The sequence below is a fragment of the Saccopteryx bilineata genome, chromosome 1, assembly GCF_036850765.1.
Source record: "Saccopteryx bilineata isolate mSacBil1 chromosome 1, mSacBil1_pri_phased_curated, whole genome shotgun sequence".
NCBI lineage: Eukaryota > Metazoa > Chordata > Mammalia > Chiroptera > Emballonuridae > Saccopteryx > Saccopteryx bilineata.
Window position 1 is genome coordinate 103,449,610 of NC_089490.1, and position 19,497 is coordinate 103,469,106.

General features: G+C 41.0%; 1 protein-coding gene across 4 annotated transcripts in view; it reads right to left on the reverse strand.

Annotated features, from left to right (window-relative positions):
- Positions 1-19,497, reverse strand: part of GNPTAB (N-acetylglucosamine-1-phosphate transferase subunits alpha and beta) — a 74,588-nt gene that overhangs the window by 29,260 nt on the left and 25,831 nt on the right. For all 4 annotated transcript variants that reach the window (XM_066262923.1, XM_066262938.1, XM_066262915.1 and 1 more), the window contains 5 exons: positions 13,878-13,997; positions 10,937-10,978; positions 8,850-9,055; positions 1,424-1,488; positions 1,024-1,158 (listed from right to left, as the gene is read on the reverse strand). In XM_066262923.1, the coding sequence (XP_066119020.1) occupies positions 1,024-1,158; positions 1,424-1,488; positions 8,850-9,055; positions 10,937-10,978; positions 13,878-13,997 (568 nt within the window). The remainder of the gene's footprint in view (positions 1-1,023; positions 1,159-1,423; positions 1,489-8,849; positions 9,056-10,936; positions 10,979-13,877; positions 13,998-19,497) is intronic.

A 19,497-nucleotide genomic window follows, 5' to 3' on the forward strand; every position in this document is an offset into this window, starting at 1 on the left:
CTCATCTGGTTTGAGCAAGGCTCACCAGCTTGAGCCCAAGGTCGCTGGCTCAAGCAAGGGGTTACTCGGTGTGCTGAAGGCCGCAGTCAAGGCACATGAGAAAGCAATCAATGAACAACTAAGGTGTCGCAACGCGCAATGAAAAACTAATGATTGATGCTTCTAATCTCTCCATTCCTGTCTGTCTGTCCCTATCTCTCTCTCTCTCTGTGTCTCTGTAAAAAAAAAAAAAAAAAAATCAGTAGGCTAAAAAGAGTGGAATTTAAGAATTTAAAGAACATTGCTTTATAATATCAAGAAAACCAGGGCCTAACAAATTCTCTAGCCAAGAACTTGATGCCCTCTCTTGTAAGAGAAAAGACATCCACGTTTCACAACCTGGAACGCTGCCGACAGACAGCAGGCATCCTGACATAAGGTCAAATGGAAAGTACACCTAATGGACTGCGCCCTACGTCAACTAGTAAATGGCTCTGAAAATAAACGTTAAGGAAAAGGCATGTCACAGGGCAGCCTCCAAAGTTAACTCTAACACAAATGGCACACTGGTCAAGCGTGAGGAGTTAATAAGTATAAAGCCTAAATACATTAATGGCTCAACTAGCTATTAATGAATGAAGGTTTCACATTATCCAATATTCCAAATATATGAAGCACACTTCCTTTGAGGGAAAGCTCTCAATAAATATGCAGGGCAGAGTCCGTGAATACTGACCACCTGTGTGATTTCTCCAGTCTCCTCCTGCCACGCTGCCATTTCCTTACACTGTAAACTCCATCTGGGCCTGTCTTTGTAGTTCACTGCTATATTCTCAGCAGGTATAACAGCACCTGACACATAGCAGAAGCCCATTTCTTAAATAAATGGTCATGCCTCTAGCTAGGAAACCAGCAAACCAAATTACTCTTATAAACAAAGGATCTCCTAAAAACAATGGGCCCTCTTCCTGTGGCAGAACAGAGAAAGAGTTATGCATTAAATCAGATGTTCTATACTGGTTGCTCTGTTTTCTAGGCTCTTACCAGTTTTATTTTAGAAGAAAGATTTTCTGGCAGTTTTGCTTTCAGTTGATTTGTTTCCTTAAATGTTGGTGGAAACCCACTCAGGAAAGCCAAATCTTGCATTAGCACTAGCCCAGGGACTTCTTTGTCTGTCGTCTAAAATAAGAGGGGGAAAAACAGAACTCACTTTCCACGTCATAAGGCTGGTGAAAACTTACAGCTGAGAAAACTAGCAAAGATCTAAAGTATCAGACAAGCTTCAAAGTAAAAATTAAGATTACATAAATCAACATTCATTAACACTAGCAAGTTAGCCTTAGAGAAAAACTAAACATTAAAAGCCTCTTGAAGAAAAACAGCTTATTACTCATATTTGTATTCTAGTCTACTGTAAAAACAAAATTAATTTAAAATAACATACCAAATAGCCCCTCCAAACTGTCTGTTTGCTGTTTCCCTTAGACATTTCAGCGTGGGCATCTTCAACTACAATAAAAAATACAATAAACAAACCTAATTTTTTTTTTTTATTTATTCATTTATTTTTATTTATTCATTTTAGAGGAGACAGAGAAAGAGAGAAGGGAAGAGGAGCAGGAATCATCAACTCCCATATGTGCCTTGACTGGGTTAGCCCAGAGTTTTGAACCAGCGACCTTAGCATTCCAGGTCGACGCTTGATCCACTGCGCCACCACCGGTCAGGCCCAAACCTATTTTTAATGAACACTTAACTCTAATGTCTGGCAAGACACTGTGCAATGCATTTTGAGAGCTGTTAAATCAGTATAATACATGGTCTCAAAGAAAGGTAGTTAGAGAAGACAAAACCATCCAACAAAAGGAGAACAATGTAATTAGGTGTATGATCAATGTTAAATTTTACAATATGGAAAGAGAGATTCATGTGGGCAGCAGAGATGTGGAAATGACAATCTGACAAATCACACCTGTAGGAGCAAACAGAAGGGGGTTCTTGAAAGTCAGGCCCGTGGCATTATATTAACAGTAAGGCCCTGGCTGGGCAGCTCAGTTGGTTAGAGCATCATCCCAACATGCCAAGGTTGAGAGTTCAATTCCCAGTCAGGGCACATACAAGAATGGACCAATGAATACATGAATGGGTGGAACAACAAATCAATGTCTATCGATGTCTCTCTTTCTCCCCCTTCCTCTCTCTCTCTAAAATAAATAAATAAATAAATAAATAAATAAATAAATAAATAAAAATTTGAAAAGTTATCTTAACAGTAGGAACACACTGTGGACCCTAGGGTTCTTTAAGAGTCATAAGGAATTGAGGTAATGCTGAATAGAGCAGACTAAGCTGGGGGTGGGGAGTGATGACACAGCCCAACTGGGAGAGAGTTCTACAGTGATGGGGACAAATGAGGTCAGCAAACTAGCTGCTGACATTCAGGGATCAGAGAAAACAGGACAGAGTCAGAAAGGGTATGTTTCTAATATTCAAAATGGGCACAGAAAGCCAGTTCTGTAAATGATAGCGTGGCGAGATGAACATCAATCCTGGCTAGTCTCAAATATACCATAAAAATACAGTTGGTGAGGACTGAAGAAAAGAAAGCGTCTGCCATACTCTGTTAATCTTTACAGGAAGCACTAGGGTTTGAGTTCATTATGAGTAAATTTATCAGCTGGCAAGACACTGTACAAAGGATCTGTCAGCACCCTTATCTCTCACCATTGATATGGTGGGTTCTACACTGATAGATCAGAGGATACTAACAGATGCCACCTGTGTATTTGTACATAACCTCAGCAAGGTAGCTAGCAAATATCATGCCATCTTTATGGATGTAATGGAGCCATACAGGCTAGACCAGGGGTCCCCAAACTACGGCCCGCGGGCCACATGCAGCCCCCTGAGGCCATTTATCCGGCCCCCACCGCACTTCCGGAAGGGGCACCTCTTTCACTGGTGGTCAGTGAGAGAAGCACATTGACCATCTCATTAGCCAAAAGCAGGCCCGTAGTTCGCATTGAAATACTGGTCAGTTTGTTGATTTAAATTTACTTGTTCTTTATTGTAAATATTGTATTTGTTCCTGTTTTGTTTTTTTTTACTTTAAAATAAGATATGTGCAGTGTGCATAGGGATTTGTTCATAGTTTTTTTTATAGTCCGGCCCTCCAACGGTCTGAGGGACAGTGAACTGGCCCCCTGTGTAAAAAGTTTGGGGACCCCTGGGCTAGACCTCAAGTTGGGCAGGTTATAACCAATTTTGACTGGAGAGTATGGAATTATAAAGCTACAATCAACCTCAAGAGAGGTTTTAGGCATCTGCCATAGGTTCTGTCTTGTTCAACAACCCATTAAGGTTTTGGAAGATACAGAAGGCATGCTTATGAAATGTGTGGCTTTACATAAAACTGACAAAGGAGGTATTTTCTTGGATAACAGACTAAGGGCTGCCCTAGTTCTCACAATTTGGAAGAATGAGTCCAATCTAGCAAAACAGGAGCACAAACAAAGGTAAGATCTTTAACTTCCCACCAAAAACCATCCACATGAACATGAATTAAAAGAGGTATTTGAACATTAGCACATGCAAGTTTTTTTCTTTAAAGATTTAGAAGTTTTAGTTGATAGTGATTTCAGTACGAGACACCAATGTGCTGTGACCATACTGAATTTCCATAGCAATTTTGTACTGTTAAACAGAAGAATGCTTAGAATAAGGTAATACTCCCCAACACTGATGACAGACCCATCAGGAAACCCTGTTGGGTTAACCTTCAGAATATCTAGACTCCAGCCTGACCAGGCAGTGGCGCAGTGGACAGAGTGTCGGACTGGGATGCGGAGGACCCAGGTTCGAGACTCTGAGGTCACCAGCTTGAGCATGGGCTCATCTGGTTTGAGCAAAAGCTCACCACCTTGGACCCAACGTCGCTGGCTCGAGCTAGGGGTTACTCGGTCTGCTGTAGCCCCACAGTCAAGGCACATATGAGAAAGCAATCAATGAACAACTAAGGTGTCGCAATGAGATACTTCTCATCTCTCTCTGTTCCTGTCTGTCCCGATCTATCCCTCTTTCTGACTCTCTGTCTCTGGAAAAAAAAAAAAAAAAAAGAATATCTAGACTCCAACCACTTTGCAACACCGTTTTTGATCCATGCCCCCTTCTCTCCTGCCTAAATTATTACAAATTTGTCTTTCCTCAGTCTCTTCCCACCACAGCAGCCAGGATGATCCTTCTGCAACATGAGTCAGATCCCATTATCCCTCTGCTCAAAACCTTCCAGTGATTCCTCATTAAACCTATTGATAGTTAAAGAAGAAGTCCTTCTCATGGCTACCAGGGCCCCCTGTTAATTCTCCAGACTCACTTCTTGTCCCCTTACCTCTTGTTCACTCTATTCCAGCGACTGTAGCCTCCCTGCTCTTCTTCAAACATGCCAGGCATCTCCTGCCTAAGAGCCTTCACACTGGCTATTCCACAGACCCAGGTCACTCCTTGCTCACCTTCTTCAAATTTCAACAGTCACCTTCTCGGCGAGTCTGCCCCAACCACCCAATTCCCCCTGCTCAGTCTTCCTCTCTAGTATTTATCCTCTACAAAGAATATAATTTACTCATATGTTGTATTTATCGTCTCTCTCTTTCTACCACAACACAGACTCGATACGGGCAGAGATTTTTGTCCCCCTGCTCACTGTTACATCTTCAGCACTGAGAACAGTACCTGGTACTCAACAAATACTTGTTGAATGGCAAGTCAATGTGCAGCTGGAACTACACTGAAATAGAATGTTCAATTCCAGTTGACATACTTCAAAAATAATAGAAACTAAAGCTCATTCTGAGAAGAGCAAACTAGGACAGAGCCAAGTCTTTTAAGACCCAGCTAAAGAAACAAGAATAAAAAGAAATGTCATGTGGGAAAGCGATTACAACATTAGGTCCGTAGAATCCTAAGGGGAACAAACTTAACCAGTGTGAGAAAGCTGTGAAGAAGCTCTGTGTAATTCCTTGTAAAAGGCAATGAAAAGTCAATTACAAACCATTTTGTGATTCCTTGTAAAAGTCAACTTAACAAGTGTGATAAAGCTGGAAAGAAGCACTTTGTTATGCCTTGTAAAAGTCAATGTAGTCCAGACGTAACATGAATTGCCACAAGAAAATTCACTTCCTATACATCAAAGGGGGATAAACATGACCACTTTGCTGAGGAGACCAGGTCAAGGCCACCGGGCTGGACTGTGTGACTGTGGAACTACCTTCCGAAAGACAGGGTCTAGAACACAAGTGAGGGGGAACAGAAGTGACACTTGAGAAGGAAAAGAAAAAGACAACAGATCTCAATGATTATCTAGAAAAAGGTTAAATGAGATAAATGAAGCATCAAGTAGGGCTACAAACTGTTTAGTCTAAATCAGGGGTTGGCATTGGCAGTCCAAGGTGAAATTCTAGCCTCTGCCTGTGTTTATTTGACCCCAAGCTAAGAATAGTTTTTACATTTTAAAAAGGTTAAATGATAAATTCTTATATAAATACCTACATAGCATCTGTCAATTTGATTCTGGCTCATAAAACCTAAAATATTTACTATCTGGTACTCTAAGAAAGGATTTGGCAATCCCTGATCTAGGTAACCGAGAACAATAAGGAGTGAGATTGTGGCCCACTATAAATGTAACCTCTGTGAAGGCAGGAATGTGTCTTTTTTGTTCTCTGCACTTTCCCGGTTACCTAGAACAACAACCAACTCAGAGCAGTGGCTCAAAAAACCTTTCCTGAATGAATGGATATAAGCAGAACAGTCAAATAGAAACCCAAGCAAGAATTCAAAACACAGCGTTTAGAGGTCTACAGTTTAATTCAGATTTTACTTATCAAAATTCACAACCTTTTAAGTCTTTGTGATGTTATAAAATTAGTAGAAGAAAATCCAAGATTCTCTCCATAGATGTTATAATTGAGTTATAATGGTTAACATATTGTCACTTATTTATTTATTTATTTATTGTATTTTTCTGAAGTTGGAAACAGGGAGGCAGTCAGACTCCTGCATGTGCCCAACCGGGATCCACCCGGCATGCCCACCAGGGGGCGATGCTCCGCCCATCTGGGGCGTTGCTCTGTTGCAACCAGAGCCATTCTAGCGCCTGAGGCAGAGGCTATAGAGCCATCCTCAGCGCCCGGGCCAACTTTGCTCCAATGGAGCCTTGGTTGTGGGAGGGGAAGAGAGAGACAGAGAGGAAGGAGAGGGGGAGGGGTGGAGAAACAGATGGGCGCTTCTCCTGTGTGCCCTGGCTGGGAATCAAATCCGGGACTCCTGCTTGCCAGGCCGCCGCTCTACCACTGAGCCAACCAGCCAGGGCCTATTGTCACTTTTTTTATTTCAGATGAAATGTTATCAGAGTATCTTCATTTTTATTCAGATGAAATATTATCAAATTGCCTTAATTTAAGAAAACCTTAATTTAAAAAAATAAAACTAAATTTAGCCAAACAATAAATTAGATAACATTATAATTTATCAAAGATTATCTCTTTACTTTCCCTATATACTTAAATATAACTTAAATAGAAAAACATAAGTTATTTATATTAAATAAGCCAGAAATAGATCTATGGTGAAAAGAAGGGGTAGAAATTTGTACTTGTAAAAGTTATAAATTTCTTTCAAATTATAGATACCTTAAGTACTAGGAAGTGAGTACTACACTAGATCCGGTTCAGGATACAAACTGCTGAGGGCTGAGGTTTCTGCTCAATAAAGAAATGAGAAAAGAAAACCACAGACTCCAGTGCAATCAAAAACTAAGTTGTGCCTGACCAGGTGGTGGCGCAGTGGATAGAGCGTTGGACTGGGATGCTGAGGACCCAGGTTCGAGACCCCGAGGTCGCCAGCTTGAGCGGGGGCTCATCTGGCTTCAGCAAATAAAAAATGCTCACCAGCTTAGACCCAAGGTTGCTGGCTCAAGCAAGGGGTTACTCGGTCTGAAGGCCCACGGTCAAGGCACATATGAGAAAGCAATCAATGAACAACTAAGGTGTCGCAACGAAAAACTGATGATTGATGCTTCTCATCTCTCTCCGTTCCTGTCTGTCTGTCCCTATCTATCCTTCTCTCTGACTCTCTCTCTCTGTCCCTGTAAATAAATAAAAATAAATAAATAAATAAACCATAAAAAAAAAACAAAAAAAAAACTAAGTTGTGAGCTGGTTTAGAAGCACTACAGGAATGTGGAAAAGTAAAAAGAAAATCACTAAATGTACTACTCCAAGACCTTCGTGGAGGAGACAGAGCTTGAGGGTAGGGCTGGGAAGAACAGGGGCTGCTAGGCGTGGAAGCGGAACAGGAAGACAATGTCACACACGGGAGAAGACAGAGCCACTCTGAGGAGATGCAAGGAGGGCAGGGGTGTGAGGGTCAATGGGCAAAACTGAAGCAAGTAAAGCTGAATGCTGAACACCAGGAAGAGGAGTGTGTACCTGTGAAAAACAAATACTATATGCCACTCCACTATTCTCTTTAGAAAGGGAGTGAACTGAGAAAGCAGAGTTTCCATTAACTGTGTATGCAGCTGTGTGCTTGATGGATTAGAGAGGAACTTCACAGAGCAGTGAGGTGGCTCACACTGGCGTCTGTATAAAGGAAGTCAGTCTGGTGGACAGGAAACGGGTTAGAAATGTAAGACTCTAAAAATCACTTGAAAAGTACAAATCAAATAATAGGATGAGATTAATGATTTGTTATGGAGGTAAAAAGTAAGAATAGTCAAAGATAGTTCCAAAGTTTTTGTTTGTTTGTTTTTTATTTTTTTGAGGTTAGAAGCTGGAAAGCAGTCAGACAGACTCTCGCACACGCCAGACTGGGATCTACCCGGCAAGCCCACTAGGGGGAGATGCTTTGCCCATCTGGGGCATTACTCCATTTCCTCTGGAGCCATTCTAGTGCCTGAGGCGGAGGCCATGGAGCCGTCCTCAGCGCCCGGGCCAACTTTGCTCCAATGGAGCCTTGGCTGCGGGAGGGGAAGAGAGAGAGAGAGAGGAAGGAGAGGGGGAAGGGTGGAGAAGCAGATGGGCACCTCTCCTGTGTGCCCTGACTCGGAATCGACCCCAGGACTTCCACACGCTAGGCCAATGCTCTACCGCTGAGCCAATAGGCCAGGGCCTGATAGTTCCAAAGTTCTAAGCAGGAAGGTATGACGTTGAAAGAAAAGAACCTTGAGAATAAGACTCAGTGCTGAAAAGGGAACATCACAGTTTTCAGTTTAAGTGAAAACCACAGAACCTCCACATAGAGGTCTCCACACAGAGGTCCAGCGCTGAGGAGGAATGAGACAAGAAGCTCGAGAAAGAGATGCAGGCATGGGGCTCAGCAGCTCAGCGTCTACGTGGGAGGAGGGGATCTCTAAGGATGCGGTGGTCTATGGAATTACAATTTAATTTTAATTCTGTAATCTGGCCAAACCAACTGTATAACCAGATGTTTCAGACTGTACAGGATGAATGCTCTAGGTATGTTGTCCAAACTATAGAAAACAACCTTGCAGAGTAGTTATTTGGTTTAAAAAAAAGTCTGTAGAATAACAGAGCCAAGAAATAAGGCAAATGTGAGTTCCATGTTAAAAGTCCTGACCTTAAGACCTTAAGCACAGAAAGCATGTGTATCACCCAGAGCAAGACACATGCAATCGCAACCCCTCTCTGTATTTTGCCTCTCTTTGTATTTAGTTAAAATTGAATTTCAAAAAAAAAATAAATTAAATAAAAGTGAATTCCTTTAAAACTGCATCACTTCTGTTCCATTCAGAAATTTTAAATTCAAACATCCAGAGATAATATGACTTTAAAACACTCACAAGAAGACCTTACCATTCTTAGCACTGTCGAAAACAACGACTGAAACATTCATTGAAGGGTTTTTTGGTTTTGCGACATTGACTAGGTCGCTGGCAGAACGAAAAGAAGGGCAGAGAGACGGCAGGTCCTTCAGGGTAATGCTGGCCGGCAGGGCTGGGTCCAGGACCAGCATCGGCACCTTGATGCAGTGGGTCAGCAGACACTCCAGCTGCTTCTCGCTGGAAAGAAACCCCAACATGCTCACAAGGACCTCCTTGAAAAACTAACCAACACTAAAGAGCTTGTTGGTACTACTAAATTTTCCAGATAATTTCTCTACAGCCTATTAAAAAATCATACTTTAATAAACAAGGGATTTTATCTCAAGAATATAAAACTTAGTAAGTTAGCAAGTATGATATAGAAAATCATTAAACAAGTGTAAATCTAGAGATTTCAAATTATTTTGATAAAATATGCCACCAAAATTTACTAACTCAGAGTGGCACAAAAATGAGCATTTCATTACAATATTTTAAAGATTATTCATAATCCTAGTGAAGCCCATTTATTAGGCTGATTAGCAAGTAGATGAATTCTGGTTGACAATTTACCAAGTCCATTAGAATACAATTAAATGCACTGGACCTGACAGGACAATAATGCAAACAAAAGCAACTAGGACAAGATTCTAAGAAGATTTTATGTAAAACATTTCTATCTAAACTTTAGTAAACTATAGTACGCTTACTTTATGGGATATTAAAAACTATTAAAACTGAAAAGTAAGAAGCATGAAGATCATTTTATTGACACAGAAAAATGTATTATGATATAAAAAAATTAAAATAGGGTAGGATACAAAATTGCATATAGATTATAAACTATAACTACAAAACATGAAAAGAGAATAATAAAACAATCATAGTTGCTGAATGAGGGCCACAGAATTTTCTGAGTTTGTTCTTTTCTTTCCTCTCCATCTTTCTATAATGCTGCATCATTATATATTTTAAATAATTTAAAAGGCATTTAAATACTTTAAATAACTTAAAAGCCATTTAAAAATAACAGTATTAACAGTGGTATTTATAAATAAGTATACATAATTAACATAAACATGATTCAAAAGGTACTTCTGGATCTTAGAATTGCTCAGGATCATTTTTCCCATGAATATCTCTTTTAAGCCTAATGGGGAAATGGGGAAGTGGCCACGAGCAGAGATTTCCACTTCTCAGTGAGACAGTCTTATTTTAAGGTTCTAAGTCATATATGATTCAAATCAACATAGAGATATTGACTTTTGTCACTGAGCTGAAATTCCCTTCCCAGTCCTCAAATATAAGTTGCATACTTTGATGGCATTTAAAGATAAGAGCCCTGGCCAGTGGCTCAGAGGATAGAGTATTGGCCCGGCGTATGAATGTCCTGAGTTCAACTCCCAGCCAGGGCACCCGGAAGAAGAGACCATCTGCTTCTCTCCCCCTCCCTCTCCCCCTTCTCCTCCTCTTCTCTCCCACAGCCAGTGGTTTGATTGGTTCAAGTATGGCCCCAGGTGCTGAGAATAGCTCCATTGGAGCGCATCAGCCTTAGGAGCTGAAAATAGCTCAGTGCTCAAACTTCAACCCCAGATGGGGTTGCCAGGTGGATTCTGGTAGGGTGCATGTGGGAGTCTACCTCACTATCTCTCCTCCTCTCCCCTAAAAAAAAAGGTAAGAAAATATACATTAAACACATAATTAAATAATAGATATAAATAAAAACACTGGGTATAAATTGAAGTTTAAGCAGACTAAGAGAACCATACACCAAGACAGATTAATGGAAATGCTAAAGAAAAAAAAACGTTCTAACCCTTCCAAAAAATGATATCCTTTGGTTAGCGACAACCCAAATAACCAGAGTTCTCAGTCAAATTCGCCTTCAGCACTGCAAAATTTTCCATCTAATGGATGCGTGTAATTTGGCGGTCAAAAACTAGCCAAAGAGGGGTTGAACAGGAGCAAAAGAGTTAATACAAAATACCGTGTTTCCAACAGAAACAAGTGAGAAGCTAGCTGGGAGTTTCACTTCAGCCCTTCAATTTTTATTCCTGGGAGGAAAATCAAACTGCTTACCTCTTTTTGGTTGGTTCTGTTGTGTTCTTCCCAAGGATTTCTCTAATGAAAGCAAATACATTTCATTACATATGCATGGACACCAGCCCTAAACTTGAATAAGAGATGACTTACAACACTGGTTTTCTTGATCACACCACTGGAACTAACCAGTAGGTTAGGAGGTACTATGATGCTTATAATGTTATAAATTATAGGTTTCAATGAAAATGCGATCAACAAATATCATCATGCACCTTCCACAGTAACCATGACAGTTTACTTTAAATCTAAGCTTTCACATTTTACTAGTTAGACATGGTAGCAGGCTGTCAAAGTCGTTTTCGTGCACTAGGAAGGTCTTACGTTATTCTCTAATGCTGAGAGAGACTGTTTGTTGCAGCATAACCTGGCCAGTGACCTGCAACTGGGGTGCAGCCATAATATTCACAGAGAAGTGCATGGGGCTCTCAGCAAACACTGCAGAGGACGCAGAGGGGAAGTTAAACAGCAGCCAGGTCCCTAGCTCTCAGGTTCTCCAGAAGCCTACATTGCCTTTCCCAGGTAAAGGACATAATATAATCAAAATTTCACATTAAAAAAATTACCAAAGTTTCTAGTTCCACAGTGACCTGTAGTGGCACAATGGATTAAAACCTCAACCTGGAATGCTGAGGTCACCAGTTCAAAACCTCGGGCTTGCCCAGTCAAGGCACACATTAGAGAAGCAACTACTATGAGTTGATGCTTCCTCCCTTTCTTTCTCTCGCTCTCTCCTTCCTCTAAAATCAATAAATAAAATCTTTTTAAAAAGAGCCCTGGCCGGCTGGCTCAGCAGTAGAGTGTCAGCCTGGTATGTGGAAGTCCCGGGTTCAATTCCTGGCCAGGGCACACAGGAAAAACGCCCATCTGCTTCTCCACCCCTCCCCCTCTCCTTCCTCTCTGTCTCTCTTCTCCTCCCGCAGCTGAGGCTCCATTGGAGCAAAGTAGGCCTGGGCGCTGAGGATGGCTCCATGGCTTCTGCCTCAGGCGCTAGAATGGCTCCAGTCACATTGGAGCAACGCCCCAGATGGGCAGAGCATCGCCCCCTGGTGGGCATGCTGGGTGGATCCCAGTTGGGCTCATGCAGGAGTCTGTCTGCCTCCCCAGTTCTAACTTCAGAAAAATACGAAAAAAAAATCTTATAGAAAAATACACTTTTAACTGTATCAATTGGAAAAAGATTTAAATCTGTAGGCCTATTTTGTTTCCTTTTTAGAGAGAGAGAGAGAAATAGACAAAGACAGAGGCAGACAGGAAGAGAGAGATAAGAAGCATCAACTCGTAGCTATAGCGCTTTAGTTATTCACTGATTGCTTCTCATATGTGCCTTGACTGGGTGGGAGGGTAGGTGAGGGGCCTCCAGCTGAGCCAATGACCTTAGGCTTCAAGCCAGGGACCTTGGGCTCAAGCCAGTGAGCCTGTGCTCAAGCCGCTGAGCCCGCACTCAAGCTGGACAAACCCGCACTCAAGCTGGACAAACCCAGGCTCAAGTCGGCAACCTCGGGGTTTCAAACCTTGGACCTCAGCGTCCAAGGCTGATGCTCTATCCACTACATTCCATCCACTGAGCCACCACTGGTCAGGGTAGGCCAGACATGGCCAAAATACGGCCAGTGTAATGAGTTTATATGGCCCGCGATTAAATTTTTAGTATTCTCCACACAACGCACTGTGAAAATAAAATCAGTGGTACTTTTAAATTGTTATACATAAACTACAATATCTTCAGTAATCTTCAGCTCAACTTGTATTTGTGAACAAACTTTTTCTTTAATAAATCTAAATAAAAGTACAAGATCAAGATTGAATGATTTACATTTGCAGGCTGTGTTAAGAATAGCTACTACAGGCCCTGGCCGCTTGGCTCAGTGGTAAAGTGTCGGCCTGGCGTGCGGGAGTCCCGGGTTTGATTCACGGCCAGGGCACACAGGAGAAGCGCTCATCTGCTTCTCCACTCCTCTCCCTCTCCTTCCTCTCTGTCTCTCTCTTCCCCTCCCGCAGCCAAGGCTCCATTGGAGCAGCATTTGCCCGGGTGCTGAGGATGGCTCTGTGGCCTCTGCCTCAGGCGCTAGAGTGGCTCTGAGTGCGGCAGAGCGACACCCCAAGATGGGCAGAGCATCGCCCCCTGGTGGGCGAGCAGGGTGGATCCCGGTCGGGCGCATGCAGGAGTCTGTCTGACTGCCTCCCCATTTCCAACTTCAGAGAAATACAAAAAAAGGAAAAAAAAAAAAAAAAAAAAGAATAGCTACTACAAGTATAGAGCCAGATATTAAAAAAATAATAGGCGATGCAAAGCGCCTCAACATGTCACATTAGTTTTTTTGTTAATTTGTTGTACTAAATTACTTATATTTATTCATAAACAAATTATATAATAAAATTTTGTTTTCTTAAATGAATCGTTTTTGTATTTAACATTTTAAAATTTTAATATTTTGTCCGGACTGTGAAAAATGTTTCTAATCTGGCCCGGGCATAAAAACTGTTGGACTCGCCTAGGCTAGGCCTATCTTATTTTTTAAGAGAACAGTCCATCTTCCTGTACAGCTATTTTACATAATAAAACCTTACTTCTTAATGATACCTGGGACTCAGACTGAGTGAACAGAAAGCCCAGAGCTCGCTTGGGAGGCTCCTCCACCTTTAGGCTCCTCAGAGACCAAGACCACCACTAGAGAACCACAGTCTAAAATGGCCACCTGACCAAATGAGGCCAGATCTCACCAAAGTGGCTGAAGCCTCATCAGGTACCAAAAAACAAGGGTCAGACATATAGTTGCTAAGAGCTTGCAATGGCATAAATTTGAGGTGCAAACTTTTGTTTGGATAGCATGGTAAATGTCACCTTTCTCTTCTGAGCTGTATTGTGACTCGTACTTACAGGACTTTTTGTGTTTTGTTTTTCAAATCTCAGTTTTACCTCATTGCTTTCTGCTCCTCTTCCATCTGTTGCCTGACTTGCTGTAGTTCCTTCAGTAGTTCAAGATCGGTGCCATTCACCCACGTGTACACCACGTCAATCGGCATGGGCAGACAGAGCCTAGAGCAAACCCACAAGTCCTCCAGTTCATATGCATTTTCCAATACATTTGCAAATAAGAAAGAGTATAACAGGTTTAAACTTAGAGGTTATGAAAAAAAAATCAGTGAGCAGGCAATTCCACCATGGCATTATGTCACATAATTGCATGTTTTCAAACTGGGGCTGAGGGACTAATATATGTTGAGAATATTCTTTATGCAGTTCATGTACTTTATGAAGTTTGCATGGTTTAATTCTCAAAACCACCTTGTAAAGAGGGTGCTATCACTCTACATTTGAGATTGTGGGGAGGTCTCAGAAGCTCATATTAAACTGTTACATTCTTAGTTTAGCAAATTGGTATACAAATGCAGCCAAACATAAGGGAAAAAAAATAGAAGCTTAAAATGACCCAAAAAAGAATCCTCAGGCAGTCCAGAATGAAGACTTAGCTCTATTTAATGTGATAGCTTTCCTGTTCCTTGCTGCCCCCAAGCCTAGAATGTCCCTCTCCTAGAATATAAGCTCCAAGAAGGCAGGAAACTTCCCTGTTTTGTTCCCTGAACAAGAGTGCCTAGCACACAGAAGCTCAGTATTTGCTGAATGAGTCGATGGTTTCTACAAGACACTCGCACAGAAGAACTTCTCAAACCTGTGTGATTTTTTTTCCTTATTATCTTATCCTCAAAATAAGGAGTCAGGCAGGCTTGTAATTCTTGAGTATCCTGTGTTTCTGTTCAGGCTATACCCCTGGCTGAAAGCCTTCTTCCCTGTCTTTCATCAACCTACCCATCTTTCAGGGTATGCTCTGAGCCTATGACACAGGTGTTCATAGAGACACATGACACATACTTTCTAGTTTGGTCTTTTCCAAGTAATGGTATGGTACAGTTCTGGGGCTTTTGTTTTTATTTTGAAGGCCAAGGACCAAAGCTGACCCTCCTTTTGTCCTCCTCACAGGCCAGGCCTAGGTCAAGGCCCACAGCAGTATGAAGGGCACAGGAGCCTGACCAAAACATCACGCCTTTGCTTGTGGCTACAGTCACATCACTCAGCACAGGGTTAATTAGCTCATGGAAAAATAAATGTGCTTTGGTGGATAATTCTTTCATTTTATCAAAGGAAGAAATATCGACACAACAACCACTTTTCACTTAAAAGAAGCAGGTGAGATGAGAGGAAAGTAGTATCTACCCATTCATTGAGTAATTATTTATTGAGCACTTAGTATGTGCTAGGCACTGTTCTACATGCTGGGGAGTCAGTTTTAAAAAAAAAAAAGAATCACACATTCCAAGCTTTCCTGTAAAAGTAACTATCTGCTAGTGAAGATTTTTTAATAGAATCAAGAGCTATCCACACATGTTCACTTGAAGAAAACAAGGTAAGTATATATAATGCATGTATGTGCTGGTTCTTCTAATAAGGCTATATTATATGGTCAATTTAACTCTTTGGTGTTAAACTAACAAACCTAAGGAGATCGTGTGATCTGCTCCAGGTCAGTGAGTCAACTTGTTTTTCTATTAGACATGGTAACAGTGAGTGTGAGCCTTCAGTTCTAACCACAAGACCACTATCTTAGTTTCCAGAAGAGAAGGAAGTCTTTATCTTAGACTGAAGACTATATAAGTCACCTATGACTCAAAACCAAAGCTGTGGTGACAGTGACACAACTTTCATTTTAATGAACAAAAAGGCACTTAACTGTCTGTAGGTTCTATATTCCCTAAGTAGGAAAGAAAACTTAGAACTTAAATAGTATCTTAGAACCAAAGAGTTGGAAGAGGTATTATATTTAATCTAATACCTATGTTTTAGAGATGACAAAACTGAGCCCCAAACTGACTTAAGGCCTCACAATTAGTAGCAGTAAATAATTTATATATTCACTTGTTACTGACACATAAAACAATTATTTTTCATTCAGGGCAAACAATATTAAAAGACAGAAAAACTAGTAAAACAATGAAATTTCCTATAAACATTATGCTATTCTAAAATATATTAGAACATGTGATATGTTATATATGATCCATTAGGCAATTTTAAAATATCCCTGCATAAAAATCAAACTATATTTTAATACAATCGAAGACTAGATAAAGAAATATTTAACATACACACACACACACACACACACAATTCTTCAGAAAGAGAGCAAGAATGATGAAAACTGGTATCTTCAATATTTGGATTTTCTAAGCTAGTTTTCCTTCTGTTTTGAAACCCCCTCGGGTCAGGGATTTATATAACTGCACCATCAGCGTCTAGCACAGCATAAGGCACAGTAGGTTGAAAACGTACTCAATAAACGGTTGAGTGAAAAAAAGAAAGACAATCCATTTTGAGCTTTTCTTAGAAAAAGTCAGTGCTATTAAAATGAAAACTGGAGAAGCCAGGAGATTATATTTCACTAAGGACTCATTATGCAATAGCTCTCAAAGTGTGGTCCTCAGGCCAGCAGCTTCAGTATCCTCAGAGAACATGTTAGAAATGCAAACCCCTGGGTCCTTCCGAGACCCACAGACTCAGACACTCTGGAGGTGGGGAGAAACTATGTTTTCCAAGCCTTCCATGGGATTATGATGCACACTAAAGTCTGAGAACTGCTACACTAAGAAGATGGTTCTCAAACTTTTTAGTCTCCTGACTCTTCACACTCTTAAAAATTACTGAGTCCCTGAAAAAGCTTTGGTTACAGGTTATAACCATGCATACCTGCCATATTTAAAGACAAGATATTTAAAAATATTTCTTAATTCATTTTAAAACAAAATAAAACTCTCACATGTAAACTGTTCATACAAATAAGGTTGTTGTTTTTTTAATAAAAATATTTCCCAAAATAATAAAAAACTTCAGTGAGAAGAGAGGCATTGTTTTCCTTTCTGCAAATCTCTTTAGTGATTTAGCAGAAGAAAGCAAACACCTCAAATCTCCTGTATTCAGGCTGTCCCCCTTATGCTGTTTTGGTTGAAGTATATGAAAATAATGCAGACTCACATAGATATGGGGTTCTCGGGTTACGACAGTTCCATTCCTAAAACAGTGACGTAACCCAAATTTTGGTGTAAGTCGAAACACACTCAACACAAATGGAACACTTGTACTTTTAACAGACCAAAATGACGTAGGTAAGTGTACTAGGGGACGCCAGCTCTCACTCATACGCTACATTACTGTGTATTCTTCTGCCACGCACAACTAAACTAGTTCACTCACGTAGTCTGTAAGTACAACGCTAACGGCATAAGCTGAAAACACGTCTCAATTTTTTTAACTTTTTATGGGAGTGAGCATCATAAACTAGAAATGTCGTATGTCAGACTGTCATAACCCAAGGACCCCCTGTATAAAGTTGGAAAGAGGAGTATTTTAATAGCCCTTTCAGATAACAGTGGATATTCTTCTTTGCTGCTACACTAAAATAAGTGGTAGTATTTTTATATTTTATTATTTTATTTTATTTTTTCAGTGAGAGGCAGGGAGGCAGAGATAGACACCTGTATGTGTCCTGACTGGGATCCACTCAGCAAGCCCCCTACCAGGTGATGCTCTGCCCATCTGGGCTGCTGCTCTGTTGCTCAGCAACCAAGCTATGTTAGTTCCTGAGGACGAGGCCATGTAGCCATCCTCAGCGGCCAGGGCAAACTTTGCTCAAACCATTTGAGCCAAGGCAGTGGGAGGGGAAGAGAGAGACAGAGGAGGGTATAGAAACGGGGAAGAAGATGGTTGTTTCTCCTATGTGCCCTGACTGGAAATTGAACCCGGAACTTCCACATTCTGGTGGACGCTTTACCACTGTAGCCAGGGCAGTAGTTTCTTAAAAATTAGTTACACTGTGCCTAACCAGGCTGTGGTGCAGTGGATAGAACATCGGACTAGGACGTGGAGGACCCAGGTTCGAACCCCTAGGTTGCCAACTTGAGCCCAAAGTTGCTGGCTTGAGTGAGGGTCACCTGCTCTGCTGTAGCCCCCCGGTCAAGGCACATATGAGAAAGTAATAAACGACCAACTAAGGTCTCATCTCGCTTCCTTCCTGTCTGTCTGTCCCAATCTGTCCTTCTCTCTGTCACAAAAAAACCCAGAAAACAAACAAACAAAATGGTTACAGTGTGATTTCTGAAACCACATTAATAAACTTTCTGTGCTTTTACATTAAAATTCATTGGCAGTGGCGCAGTGGATAGAGCATCAGACTGGGATGTGGAGGACCCAGGTTCGAGACCCTGAGGTCTCCAGCTTGAGTGCGGGTTCATCTGGTTTGAGCAAGGCTCACCAGCTTGGACCCAAGGTTGCTGGTATGAGCAAGGGGTTACTCGGTCTGCTGAAGGCCTGTGGTCAAGGCACATATGAGAAAGCAATCAATGAACAACTAAGGTGTTGCAACGAAAAACTGATGATTGATGCTTCTCATCTCTCGGTTCCTGTCTGTCTGTCCCTGTCTATCCCTCTCTCTGACTCTGTCTCTGGAAAAAAAAATTTTCTAAAAAAAAAAAATCCACTGATCTTTCTTGCATCTGAATGGCTCTTTCACCCATGCAGTAGTCTCTAATGTCAATGTACTGGTTATCTGGAACAACATACTGAGCTATGCAGACCTGCCAAATGATGACACGTTTCTTTAATTTACTTATACAATATTTACAAGTGTGATTTTTTGCATTATACCACAAATCTAAATCAGAAAAGTCTAGAATATTGCAAAGCTGGTAAGAAAACTTGGTGGAAACAAGTTTTCCAAAATTCAAATTTTCACTTTAAAGCTCAAGCTTTATCATTCACAGCAAATACTATTATAGTAACTTGCTTTCCTTTAAGAGATAGGATCGTTTTGTTCACCATCTGGAAAATACCTACCAATAACCAAGTCTGAGTAATCACACTTGAACTTGACCTTTCGAGTTATAACAATGGTGTTCCAGGAAACAGAAGAGCTAGTCAGGCTGCAGCCCAACCAACCACTCCAGGGCTTTTCCTCAAGACGATCCCCATGCAGTCATATGCTTTATGTCTGCTTCTAATTCCATCACATAGATAGTAAAGAAACATTTACTCAGAAGGAATATTAAAATATACTGCTCACAAAAATGAGGGGATATTTCAAAATGAATATGAAGCTATAAAATATCCCCTCATTTTTGCGAGCGGTATATTTTACTGCTTCACCATGAATGCTTTTAAGTGAAACTAGCTTTTCCTCACCCCTGCAAACATGTGGTGAAGAACATGATGACTCACGCTAAGTAAGGTGTGGCAATTTTACTCACACCACTTTTGTATCTTCAGTGCTACTGTCAACACAATAAAAAGCAAGTAATACTATAGTGTGGTTATAGAAATAGTTTTGATTCCACAGATCCCCAGAAACTATGAAATCTGATGTTTTAAGAAAACCTAAGGGAAAGATCTAGAGTTTCCCTACTTCTGTAGTTACTTGGCTTCAAGCTATTGCCCCTTCTAGGCTAGAAAATTTCTTTACAGCAGATAGTCATATCTCAGAGTCTAAAACGGA